Source organism: Nannospalax galili, unplaced genomic scaffold (genome assembly GCF_000622305.1).
Source record: "Nannospalax galili isolate Female #2095 unplaced genomic scaffold, S.galili_v1.0 scaffold540, whole genome shotgun sequence".
NCBI classification, from domain to species: Eukaryota; Metazoa; Chordata; class Mammalia; order Rodentia; family Spalacidae; genus Nannospalax; species Nannospalax galili.
This window is the reverse complement of record NW_008348613.1, coordinates 3416117-3428235: the sequence shown is the minus strand read 5'-3', so window position 1 is coordinate 3428235 and position 12119 is coordinate 3416117. Positions and strand designations below refer to the sequence as shown.

Genomic DNA, 12119 nt, shown 5'->3' with positions numbered 1-12119 from the left:
AACTTTTTTGTTTTTTGTCTTTTCGAGACAGGGTCTCCCTGTAGCCCAAGCTGTCTTGGAACTCACTATGTAGACCAGGCTGGTGTTAAACTCACAGAGATCTGTCTGCCTCTGCCTCCCAAGTGCTGGGACTATAGGTATGCACCACCATGCCCTGCTACACATAAATATTTTTAATTACTTCAAATTTTGTAATATAAATAAATATAAACTTTCATAAGCAAATGCAGTGTGGTTCTGTTTTAAGCAGTAAATAACTAGATAAATGAATGATGGCTAGTGTTAGCAGCATTAAGTTGGATCTGAGTTGATTGATTTGTTTGAGCCCAAAATATAGTATATGTGTCAAATTTTAATTTTATGGCCTTGTGCATAGCACCTGAGCAGGCACCTTAGTCCAGATATAATGTGGCCACCATTAAGGCACGTCTGCCCTGTCCAGGAGGGGAGAAAAGTCCTGGGATCACTTGTTTTGAGCTCTTGATAACACTGAGCTCTGCTCCCCTCAAAGGTCAGGGCTCACTCACTTTTTGGAGACATCTGAGAGGGGTGGTGGTAGGGAGAGGACTGGTAACAACTTAGGAGAAGCAGCTGAAAGTAGGGTCTCCTCCCCCTTCTTCCCCTACCCCTCCTTTATCCCCACTCCTCCTTCCCTGCCACCCATACCCAACACCTACTCTCTCAGTCAGAAAGATACTGTGTAACTCTAGTGGACTTAGGAATTGAATAAAATTCCTCCTAGTGTTTAGTTTTAAGAGCTATTATTGAGTAAGTAATGTATCCATCACTTAAACTGTTCATACCATTTCTGGACACCATAAACAGAAGGTAATAGATTCATTCCCAAACAAGGTGGCACTGGTCTGGCTCCTCACCTCCAAAAAGGAGCCCAGGGTCTTGGTGCCTTCTTAATTATCTTTGTAGAAACAAAATGTTGGCGGTGACTGGAAACTACCAACTCAGGTATGCTTTGTGTCCTAGCTATGGTCATATATATCTAAGATAAATTGTGCTTCCTACAGCATCATTCTTGTGTGGTTTTGGTAGGTTATATTTTTTTCTACTTAAAGATCTGATTGAAAAATAAGATACAAAGAAAGTTTTCACGACCCTAAACAAAATCCTGAAAATTTCAGTAGTGCAATAGAGCCTGTTTGCATGCATACACATACACACACAGAGACACATACACATATGCACATATGCACACACGCATGCACATATGTACACATACATGCACACGTACACACACATACAGGACAGTACCCTTCTCTCACTCATCTAGGTTTAACTCTTCTAGAAACTCAGGGGAACGTCTCACATAGCAGCACCTGAAGAAAATACCTGGCTTGTCGCTTCTCAGTAACACACAGAGGAGAGAAACTCCACTTGGGACTGTGTAAATAATTCACTCACAAATTTCATGGCCAGCATGACTTTGATTATAGGCAGGGAGGACTTTTTAAGGAATTCCCTAACTATGAACAAAAATCCATGGGAAACAATGAAGGTTGTCTGGCCAATAGCAGATATGGAGGTTTTGTGTTTTTTTGTTTCTCCAGCATCTGATAAAAGGAGCCGGTCAACAGCAGAAGCTGCTGCTTGCTGTCTGGGCACACACCTAGTACCAAGCTTCCCCCTCTGATTATCACATGTCCTTCCATGTGTCAGAAAATGTTCAGTGACTGCATTTAGTCACTGGAGTCAGCTTCCCATTAATCATGGATCATTAGCAAGACATCAAAACCATCTTTTTTTTTTTTTCCGATTTCTTCTGATACTATGTTCACAAATACTTTCCAATTTTTCTAGGGCCTTTTAATCATATCAAGTCAAGTCTGCTGGGATCCACGTCAGATTCAAACCTCAACAAATACAGCACCATTAACAAGATTCCACAGCTCACTCTGAACTTTTCAGATGTAAAAACTGAAAAAAAGAATACATCCCCTCCTTCTTCAGATAAAACTATCATTGCACCCAAGGTTAAAGAGCGAACACACAATGTGACAGAAAAAGTGACCCAGGTAGGACACTATTTTACTATTCAACTGCTTTGGGGATTATTTTTAGACTAGAAAACAAAAGTTGTTTTTTTTTTCTCTCTAATGAATGATGATGTTTCTGAAATCCTGTTGTCTTGTGATATTGAAAAACCCCTGGCAAAACAAATGAAGAAAGCTACCTACAGTGATTTTTATCTATTACTAGACTGAGCAAAACGGAACTAATGTGGTGTTGTTTGTCTGATTAACCTGCCTCTGCTCTTGTTTGGATGTTTATTTATTTCCTGCCAGCTCTTACATTTTTAAGCATTTTTTTAAAAAAAAATAATAGATGTGTGTAATGAAATTTTACTGGACTAATTGGGATATATTCTTAACTGTGACCTCTTCTTTTTTCTCTTACTGTACTACATTGATTCCTATCTAAGTCAGTTGATAGGGGGCAGAGCTGTCTGAGATGATAAAATATTAGAGTGAAACAATACGCTTTAAAGCAACAATATTTTATCAGTTTTCAAATAAACATTTCAACTAGAACTACGATAAAGAAGCATTGTCTAGAAGAAGACTTCCCTCAAAAAATATAGATGATTTGTACATATTATATCAAAATACCAGCCTAAGAAGTACCTAGCTTTTTCTTATAATGCACTTACACTGTTAGAAATTCATGGCTCCAAAGTTTGACAAGTAAACAGTTCTTCTACAAACAATTTGGTTGGTATATTTGCCCAGTTAGTATTTGTATAAACTGCCCACAATGTAAAAGGTAAATTTGAACTCAATCTTTATTCTAAGCATTGAAAATTTTGAACAAAGATGTTTTCTGTGATCATAATTACCACTAGTAGCACTATATTGCTATTTGTATGGAACTTCATACATGTATAAGCAGAGACAGATATGTCAACACTACTAAATCCATTTTAATTACAATTGAGCAATCTATATTTGCTGGAGATGAGAAATTATGCATGCCATTTGTGATAGCCTCCCTATTATGCATTTTCATACAGGAATTAGGGACACTACTCTTGACTTGTTACCCTTCTTAATTAACAAAAATAAAAGTAGATATAACAGTCTTAGATCAGTATTCTACTCATTCATTGTATTGACATCATCTTGATACCTTTGAATTTTACTTTCAACTGTTTACATATCTCTTAAAAATTGTTTTATACAGGGTAAACAATATGTTGATATATAGACATTATGAGACTTGAGAGGAGATGGAAGAAGAGTTAGAAATGTTAGGGACAGGGCTAAGCAAGTGGCATAAGTGAGTGAGTGGTGGGGTGCACAGCAGGAGTGATGGGGCAGCTCAGGAACTGCATGCACTGCAGGGCTTCCAGAACAGACTAGACTACCTCTCATCTCTAGCCAACTGTGGCAAGGTGGGAATGTTTGAGTAATAAATGTTTCCAAATCTTTTCATTCCAAAAAGAGTGAGAATTTAGAATTTAAGATATCTTCACCTTTAAAAGTTGAAAATTTAATTTGAAGAGTGTTATTGGATTCTTTCTAACACAAACAAAACATGTACTAATGCATGAATATCCAAGTTCTTATGTGCGGGTTTACCACAAGGACTTCATAGCCTGCCATGCCCAGCCAGTCCACTCCAGGACAGAGTGAGACAGGTGCAAGTCAGAAATGGCACCTGTTTTAGAGACCTGTACATACTAATATTATGGAGGACAAACACATAGATAGCATAAAGAAATTCTTAATAGTTAAAAATGAAGGAGCACAGTTTATGGAAGATAGAACTACACTTTTAGGAAGCCTTTTCAGAGCAGAAAATGAGACACAGATTAAACATTTAAAATGGATCTGGAAAGTTATTTGTCAAATTTGCTAAAAATTAATGATTATGGCCATAATTCCGAATAAAACAAGCTTGACTTTTAACTCTGGCCAAGTCATTTGTTGTGTATCATGGAGACAAGTGGAATTTCTTATGTGAAAATAAGGCAAATTAAGGGCCGACAAAACTTCTTAGAGTTGATAGAAAACAAATATAATTATATACAAAAGAGTAATCTCTGTGCTCAGTATTAATGTCTGCACTGTTAGGTTTATTAATGTTCTTGTATGACTTTCCTTGTTCCCCTCATCACTGTGAGGTGTCCATTTGTCCTCACACTCGTGGCCTCCTAGAACAGTGGACGCCATCAAATGTTTACTAAAGGAAAGAAGGGAAGGCAGGAGGCAGGAAGGTGGGAAGATGAGAAGAGAAGAAGAGAGGAAGGAAGGGAGGGAGGGAGACAGGGAGAGAGAAATGGAAAGAAGGAGCGAGGGAGGGAGGGGAAGGGAGAGAGAGGGAGGGAGGGCTAGATGGAGGGAGGGAGAGAGAGGGAGGGAGAGAGGGGGAGATGAAAGGAGGGAGGGAAAGGGGGGAGGGAGACAGAGGGAGGGAGGGGGAAAGAGGGAGGGGGGAGGGAGGGAATTGATCATGGGAATGGGGTAAAACTTCCAAATAGGACAAACAGAAAGAACAAAGCACAAAATTCCATTGTGTCTTCTTAGAACAAACGAATTTTTAGATCAGGCAAAGACAAGGCTGCCAAAAGACCCTTCTAGATGATTCTTTATTGTGTTCAGCATAGGTAAATTGATAAAGTACAGATCGCATCAAAAACGGCATTTTAAGATCTAGTGCTTCTACTTTTAAATCTCTGTACCTACATACTTAGTCCGTAATATTTGTTTCAATAGTCACAATTTGTTTTATACTCTGCTGTTCATTGAATGTTTCTGTACCCCACATTCATTTGTTAAAATTGAGCTGTAGACTAGTCAGATGGCCCAGGTGGCCAGCCAACCTAATTTAATCTCCAGACCCACATAAAGTGGAAGGAAAGAACTGACTCCACAACGTTGTCCTCTGATATCCATGTGTGGCTATGGTATGTGTGTAACCCCCACCACACACAAATTATACACATATACAACAATAATAAGCACATTTAATGGTATTTTTATTCATTTTTTGAAAATGCCATACATGTATGCAATGTATTTTGGCCAAATCCATTCCTCACTATGCATCTCCAATTCCCCCAAGACCCCTCTCACTACAGCTCTCTCCTAACTTCATGGCTTCCTTTTTATTTTTATTCTTTTTATTTTTAATTCACTGAGTCCAATTAATGCTGCTTATATGTTCATGGGTATGGTTCACTACCTACCAGTAGTCACATCCCGAAGAAAAGTGACTCTTCCACCTTCAGCAGAAATCCCTAGACCAATGTATTTTCTTACTTTATTCTAAATTTGCATCCTCGTTTTTACAGACAAGTGTACCTCTCACACCTCATCAAAGAAGCTTCATTTTACAACAGATGCAGACTATTACTGAGTTCCAGAACCAGTCAAACACAGAGAAAAAGTATCTGTGAAATGCTTAACCCTAAGTGGCACATCTCCAATGCAACCTCTACACATAAGATGGATACATCTCTCCACTCTTACCAGAGAAACTTTCTTATACAGTAGATGATGATTTACACAAAAACCCACAATTTGTCAGTGTTCAGAGAACAAGAGGCCACAGAGTGCTTATCCCTATAGAAGGTAAATAGGACACCTATTTCAAACCTCTGCCTCCCAAAGCTCAAGGATCCTTGCAGAAGAGGAGGTGGAAAGACTGTAAGAGCCAGAGGGTGTAGATGACCACAAGGAAATGCAGTCTTCCAGACAGCTAGTCAGTTACTCATATGAACTCACAGAAATGGTGACAGTATGCACAAGTCATTGTAAGAAATCTCAAATCAGACAAAGTCCCAAAGTAGACATGGGGAAGTAGGTAAGAAATCCCAGTCCAACCTATGAACTTTTTGGCAATTGATGGCTTCTAGGAGGGTAAGGGATAGGACTCTTGGTAGGCCCAGTGGATGGACCTATACTGAAGGACATTTGGAGACATAAATCAGACTCTATATTCCATGTCTCATTTATATCTAGATAGACAGACAGACAGACAGATAGATAGATAGATAGAGATATATATGAAAGTACATTAAATTGGGTGGGAAGTAGTGTGGGAGAGGTGTGGGTAGGGGAGGGAATCTAAATATCATCAAACTGTATTGTATAAAAATTGCAAAAGTTCAATAAAAAATAAAATTTAAAAAACCCTAATTTTCAACATAATGTTGCATGGAATTTAGACCTCTGGGAGTTGTAGGGCATGAGTGTGTAACCCTCATGAAAGACTTTAATGACTTCATAAACAGCTTCTGGGTCCCCTTCTGCCAAGTACAACATGGAGAAAGATGACCTTCTTCAACAAGTACCAAATCTGCCAGTGAGAAGATCTTGGACTTTTCAGCCTTCAGAATTGAAAAGAAAAAAAATTACATTTTGTTTAAAACCTGTCCAGTTGACAGCATTTTAAAAAAGCAGAGCAAACAGACCAGATGAATCTGAGGCCCACAAGAGGCCCCATAATTTCTTATGGAATACACCCCTCCCTCTCACTCTTTAAACCGTTCTAGTCAAAGAGGAATAAAATGTAAGCAACGTCTTTCCAAGGGGGCTGGCAGACTAGAATAAGATCCTGTTTTACAAAAGAGCACCTGACTTGTATTATGAACTTGCAGTGAATGTAAAGTAATTCTGAGAGAACAGTACAGTAGCTGTTTCTCTGTTGCTGTGATAAAACAGCATGACCAAGGCAACTTTTGAAGGAATCATTTATTTAGGCTTACAGTTTCTGGTGGATGAGAGTCCATCATGATGGGGAAACATGTCAGCAGAGGCAAACAGAGCAGAAAGCTGAGTGCTCACATCTCCAAACACGAACACAAGAAGCAGAAAACAAAACTGGAATGCGTCCAGGCTATGAACTCTCAAAGCCCAATGACATGCTTCCTTCAGCTAGACCATACCGCCTAATGGGTCCATGACGCCCCCTCACAATTACCCAACCCCCATGAAATTTGATGAAAACCAACCCCATGAAAATGAAGTAGAGAAGAGTCTCTACTGAAGGAAAACTATAAATCTGTAGCCCGTTGCAAGAATGAAGATAAACATTCAAGTGAACCATATCATTGATATTCAAGTACACATGAAATACAGTTACATTAAATGCTGGGTGAATTTTGGACAAATAATTATAAAATCTTCAAGAAGTAGTACAACACTAAAACATACAATATAATACTATAAGGGAATAATGCCTAGTATAAAAATAGAAGGCATTATAAATTACTTGGGGAACCACTATATAACTGTTAATAACAATAGCATTGACAAGAGGTAATGCAATAAATGCTACAACATCATGTTAGGGAAGTAAAGGAGTTTCCATTCCCTTTCAAATCAAGATTGATCGAATCATGGCCAAATTGTTCTGCATGTTAGTATTTGTTATTTTTGAGAAATTTCTGATGGATTTAATGGGAATTCACATAGATATTATCAGGAAATAAGATGCATGATGGTGCTTAAATGAATTAGGACATGCTAATCTAGAGAATGGGATATGAAATTTGTTAGTAGTACATAAGCATTTTCTCTATAAACTTACTGAAGAGAATGTTCAATAAAATTAGGTTTAAGCAATCACAAAAAAGACTTAGGTCAAAGAAAGAAATGTTTGAATCTGTAAAATGTATAATCTTTAAATACATGGAGAATTCTAAGCCAAAGATTTCCAATATTCAGGACTCATGTTAAGTATATTATTGGCATGAAAATAGAATTATAGTAAATTTAATAGAAACTGACATTGATCAAGTGTTTACTATGTTGCAGTCTTTGTGAAAAGTGGTTTAGTAGATTATCAGTTTTAATTTACATGATACTTGGCACTATTTTTATCCCCGTTTCATAGGGAAAGAGTTAATTTTAAAGAGAGGAAGTAATTTGTATAAGACACATGCTGAAAGGTAGAAGTAGTCTTCCAACCAAGATCACCTGACTCTATTAGTGAAGATCTTACTTTCTAAACTATACTCTGTATGATTCTGTTGTTTTGCCATGTGCCACCTGGATCTCCTCAGAATTTATCTTAGCAATTGGACACACTTAAACCATGTGGCTTTATGGCCAAGAGTCATAATCAGAATAGTGGCAAATAATCAGAGAAGTGAAACTACAGAAACAGGAGCAGAACATGGATCGTGCTCTCATGGATTTCATCTCTTGTTGAAGTTCATGTCCATCTACCTTGTACTAATTTTAGATGAGGACAGTAGGATTTTGGTGTGTATGTATGTGCATGTATGTGCATGCTATATTTATAGATGACACTTATGTAAATAACACAAGTAAGAGCTCACATATGACAGTATTTACTTTCTATTGAAATTTGTCCAATGAAAATTTATTCATAATTTTTTCACTGTCAATCAATGACTCTAAACTTATAATTTAGTATGATTTATAATGAATGAATTTCAATGCAAAAATACCTTTGATTTTTATCTAATTGGTTGATGTTTAAAATTATCATCTCAGGACTGACTGTACAAAAAGTTTAACACAACATATTCTCTCAAATCAATTAAATTAAATACTGAACTTTCTTCAAAGATAGAATTTTTAAATCTTCCAGACACAATTAAAAATAAAACTGATTTTATATATGGCAATATTTTCAGTAATGCTGTTGAGTTAAAATTGTATTTAATTATAAATTGTAATTTTCATTAGTTATTTTTAAAGCTACACCAATTCTTCATTCTTGAAACTGTAATATATAAAGTTCACGATACTTCCACAACATGATTAATGAATTTTTCTAAAGTTCATTTAGTGTCTAGACTGATTTAACTATCAGGCGACACTCAACACAACTGAACAGATCATCTTGAACTGCTAGAAATAGCAATAGTCAGTAAAAAAAAATACATATCAAATTTGAAATCCAATGAAGGAAGAAAAATTGCTTCTGAAAACTATCAATTGATAGGACACTTGTTTGCATCTATTACCTTTCAGTTGTTTATAGGGTACTATCAAACTCGGTTAAGCAAAACAGAAATCTCTGTCCAATATTTTCCCCATATTTTGGGCATGGTTTATAAACTACTCCTATAAATATAAATTGAAATAAAATATACCTGGCTTTTTTGGTAAGCATAAAGCACATTCAGTAGGGATTCAACATTTCTGAGTACTTACTAAACGTAAGTCGGTGTTAGGTAGTATGGCTGATACAAAAACATGTAAGCAAGGTTTTGCTTTCAAAAACCTACTACTAGCTTTTATATTAAAGTTCCTAGATTATGTTTTAAAGCTTTTTCTCATCAAATAAATATATTCTATATTGTAAATAATGATGAAAATAAGATAAAACCTAACTGTAAACATTTCAGTAGCAACTGATTTCTGTAAGCCTGTTATATGCTACAAACATTCTAAATATAACCAAAGGTATTTCTTATTTTGAAAACTCAAATGTGGAGTTTTTAAAAAATCAACAAGTTATTTTTTATTTTCACTAAATTTTATAAGTATATAAATATCTAATATCTCTTACTGACATCTATTCTAACAAAATCTTCATTTAATACCTTACAACACAGTAACCATACTTCTGTACAGTTTAATTAATAAAGAAACAATATAACTTTATCAAATCCTGGAAGCCACAGAATAAAAGTCATGGCTTTTGTGAAGTATTCATGAATAATTGCTTTTAAAAAACCACCTATTTGGTTTTGTATGTTTGGTTTGTATGTTAAATATTCATCAAATATTTAAAATAAAGGAAAGAAAAAGAATGTCACATCCTTTAGAAGTTGGGTCTGCCAAAGAAATCTAGTTGAACATAGATGTTTAAAATTTAAAAAAATATATATATGAGTGGTCAGGAAAGACAGGTAAAAATAATTTAGTTTAGGTTACATAGCAATAGCCTGGTTGCTATGGTAACTGAGGCACAGAAGACTGTGGACCTGCTGCCAAGATGGTTTAGTTCTTCTCCCACCCCCACCCACCCTCCAGTTAGCCTGAGCTTTAAGATAAAAGTCAAACCAAGGCATAGAAAGAACAGTGCAGAGAAATCCATTTTCTCATTTGCCCTCATGACCTAGGGCTTGACTCCATGCACAGTTCAAGAAGAATCACCCAATGGGAACATGAGAGCAGGTGGAAGCAGTAAGTTTTTCATGTTTTGCAGAAAAAGAATTAAGCTGTATTTTGTTATCAGTATAAAAATTTCATAGCGCACATGATATTTTCACATACCAAACACTGTAAGCCCTTTCAATGTTAAGTGGCCATCAAGCATTCCTTGAGTTAGGAATTGAATTCCTTGAATTCAAACACAGATGTATATTGAAAAAGAAATCGAAAATAAGAAAGTAAAATCACAAGTCTCATTGACTATCTTGGTACAGTTATAGCCTATTTTGAAATTCTAACATCCTTCTAAAAACACCATGTTGAAAGATGACATACTCATCTTCAGTGCTGTCCTGGCAGAGGTTAATAGATTGTGCTTTGAGATATTTTACATCCTTCCTTTTGTCCTCTCTTATTTTATTGTTGTTGATGGTGGTGGTGAGGTTTTTGTTGTTGTTGTTGTTGTTATTGTTTTTTGTCTTTTATTTCTTTTCTAATGTGGGCAGTGGGAGACAAAATAGCCTTTAGCCAAATCTAGGACCTGGTGTCTATTGGTCTTTCTTAAATTTGAAGTACAGTCTCCCCATACCACATGAGGATCAACATTTTGATTTTTAGGATGGGGAACTAAACTGAGTCATGCTGAATATAAACAAACAAACAAACAAACAAACAAAAAACTCCAGTGCTCTTTCTTGATTGATTGCCAGCCGTCATTTCAACTGAAACACACTGCATTAGAAAGATAGTCGGTCATTAAATGATGCCAACAGCTATATCCATTAGCCACAAGTTTGTATTGGAAAACACTCATTTGAGACCTTTAAGTTTTCCTACTTGCAAGAATATGAATAACTTTAAAAATTCATTACTATTCTCTCTCCTCTCTCTCTCGAAGAAGGAAACTTACTTATTTAAAGTTGTCGATTCAAATAAATTTGGTGTAGAACTCTAATATTTATTTGTCCTTTATCCTATCAAAACTTCTTGGACTTTATCCTTGAATCTGGTCAACAAGTACTTTTACAACTTCTGAGTAAACAGTTCAAAGTCCCATGACTTGTTAGCTATACACCCATGGGTAAAACCTAATTCCTGGACTGCAAGTCCAGTGCTCGCTCTATTTGGCATGCCATTCAGTAACAATACAATTTTAAGTCCTGTGGTCTTTCTTTCAACCTAATCTAGTGGGGTCCCAGGATTATGTCAGCCCCCAGCTTGACTCCTCCTGACACCAACCCTCCTCTCTATGTGATAAATAATTGCAAGAAACACAGAGCGGCTATCAGAAATGAATTCTCATAACTAGTTAAAACAAAGAAGTCAAATGGGTACTTTTATCATTCATTTTTACAATTAACTTTTTTGTGAAAGCACAGGTTTTTTTTTTACAGTCCTTAAAATTTAGATAGATATTACTTTTTTCCTTTGAATATTTGCAGATACAAGAATTTGATACCATATTAATGCTAACAGGTTCAACTGTGGGTCTGATAAAAATTTGAAAACCAAATACAACACTCAAGAATATTTAAAAGGAAACAGTGAAACCAAGTATTTGTGCTCATTGGAAGAAATTTTTAACTTATTTTTGTCATTGAAAGATAGGGTTCCTAAATGTTGTCAAGAATGGTAAGGCCATGCTGCATAATCCCTATTTCATTCAACATAAAATTGAAGTTCATATTTAAAAAACATATTACAAAATACAAAAATACATGATGATGCTAGAGGGGATAGCCTGGGACTTTATTTAACTTGTGTGGCCTCTTTCTAACAGTATCTTTAAAAGATTAGATGCAAACTGTTGAAACACTTGGTTTGAAGAAAGAGCTTAAACATATTTCCTATGCATTTAATATACATATCTGTTTCCCACCCACATAAATATTCGTAAAAAATATGAAATTCAAGAATTAAATTTGAGAACAAATATTTGATTTTTTGCTAATCATTCTATAGCATTCTAATTCCTTATTAATAAGCACCCTTTACCATTCTCAGCTTTGAGCATAAATCCACAACACAATT

The 12119-nt window shown here is 35.8% G+C and overlaps 1 protein-coding gene across 1 annotated transcript in view; it reads left to right on the top strand.

Annotated features, from left to right (window-relative positions):
• Positions 1–12119, top strand: part of Kcnh7 (potassium voltage-gated channel subfamily H member 7) — a 570771-nt gene that overhangs the window by 431849 nt on the left and 126803 nt on the right. The window contains exon 6 of the mRNA XM_008845762.1: positions 1813–2027. Within this exon, the coding sequence (XP_008843984.1) occupies positions 1813–2027 (215 nt within the window). The remainder of the gene's footprint in view (positions 1–1812; positions 2028–12119) is intronic.